Below are 710 nucleotides of genomic sequence, written 5' to 3'. Positions count from 1 at the left end.
GCTGAGCGAAGAATTTTTCAAACTAACCAACATCTGAACCCTAGAAATTAGTTTCTCTTAGTGGAAGTGGCTTATTAAGCTGATTTCACTGAGCCCTGGAGCTGTAAAACTATTGGCATTCCAACAAAATTAGGTTAAGCAATGACATACTTGCTCAACATTGTATTTATGTAGTACAAAAACACAGTAACAAACAATGGGTTTAAAATATGAAATAAATTTGATGATCTTTACAATAATAATGAAATGTTAAATGATTAATAGAAACAGAAGGATTAGTTTGGTAAAGTAAAAAGACAAAAACATATCATGGGGAAAGATTTATTGAGAAACAATGGAGGTTTCAAACTTATAAAAATCAGGTTATTGACCCATTTTCTGTCTTATTGATGAAATACATTTACACAAAAACTGTCTAAAGTAATTCTGATGGCACAACAAAGCAGCTTTACAGGTAGGTAGGTCAATTTTTTACTTTAAAAAAAAGGTAAATTAAAACTAAAGAATATTTCTAAATTTGAAACAATTTGTCTATTTAATAAATAGACAATGTCATCAAAAATAAATGGCAAATGCCAACTGAGCCCATCTAATATTCCTCTCCTTCCTCTTCTTCGTCAAAGGAGTCAATCCCAACCTCTTCATAATCCTTCTCCAGGGCAGCCATATCTTCTCTGGCCTCTGAGAACTCTCCCTCCTCCATGCCCTCC

The 710-nt window shown here is 33.0% G+C and overlaps 1 protein-coding gene across 1 annotated transcript in view; it reads right to left on the bottom strand.

The window, feature by feature from the left end:
- Positions 1 to 309: 309 nt before the first annotated feature.
- Positions 310 to 710, bottom strand: part of LOC117953237 (tubulin alpha chain-like) — a 9,959-nt gene continuing 9,558 nt past the window's right edge. Inside the window, exon 5 of the mRNA XM_034886065.1 lies at positions 310 to 706. Within this exon, the coding sequence (XP_034741956.1) occupies positions 590 to 706 (117 nt within the window). The 3' untranslated portion in view covers positions 310 to 589. The remainder of the gene's footprint in view (positions 707 to 710) is intronic.

The sequence above is a fragment of the Etheostoma cragini genome, chromosome 11 (assembly GCF_013103735.1).
Source record: "Etheostoma cragini isolate CJK2018 chromosome 11, CSU_Ecrag_1.0, whole genome shotgun sequence".
Lineage (NCBI taxonomy): Eukaryota > Metazoa > Chordata > Actinopteri > Perciformes > Percidae > Etheostoma > Etheostoma cragini.
Note: the sequence above shows the minus strand (reverse complement) of the source record. Positions and strands in the feature narration are given on the sequence as shown.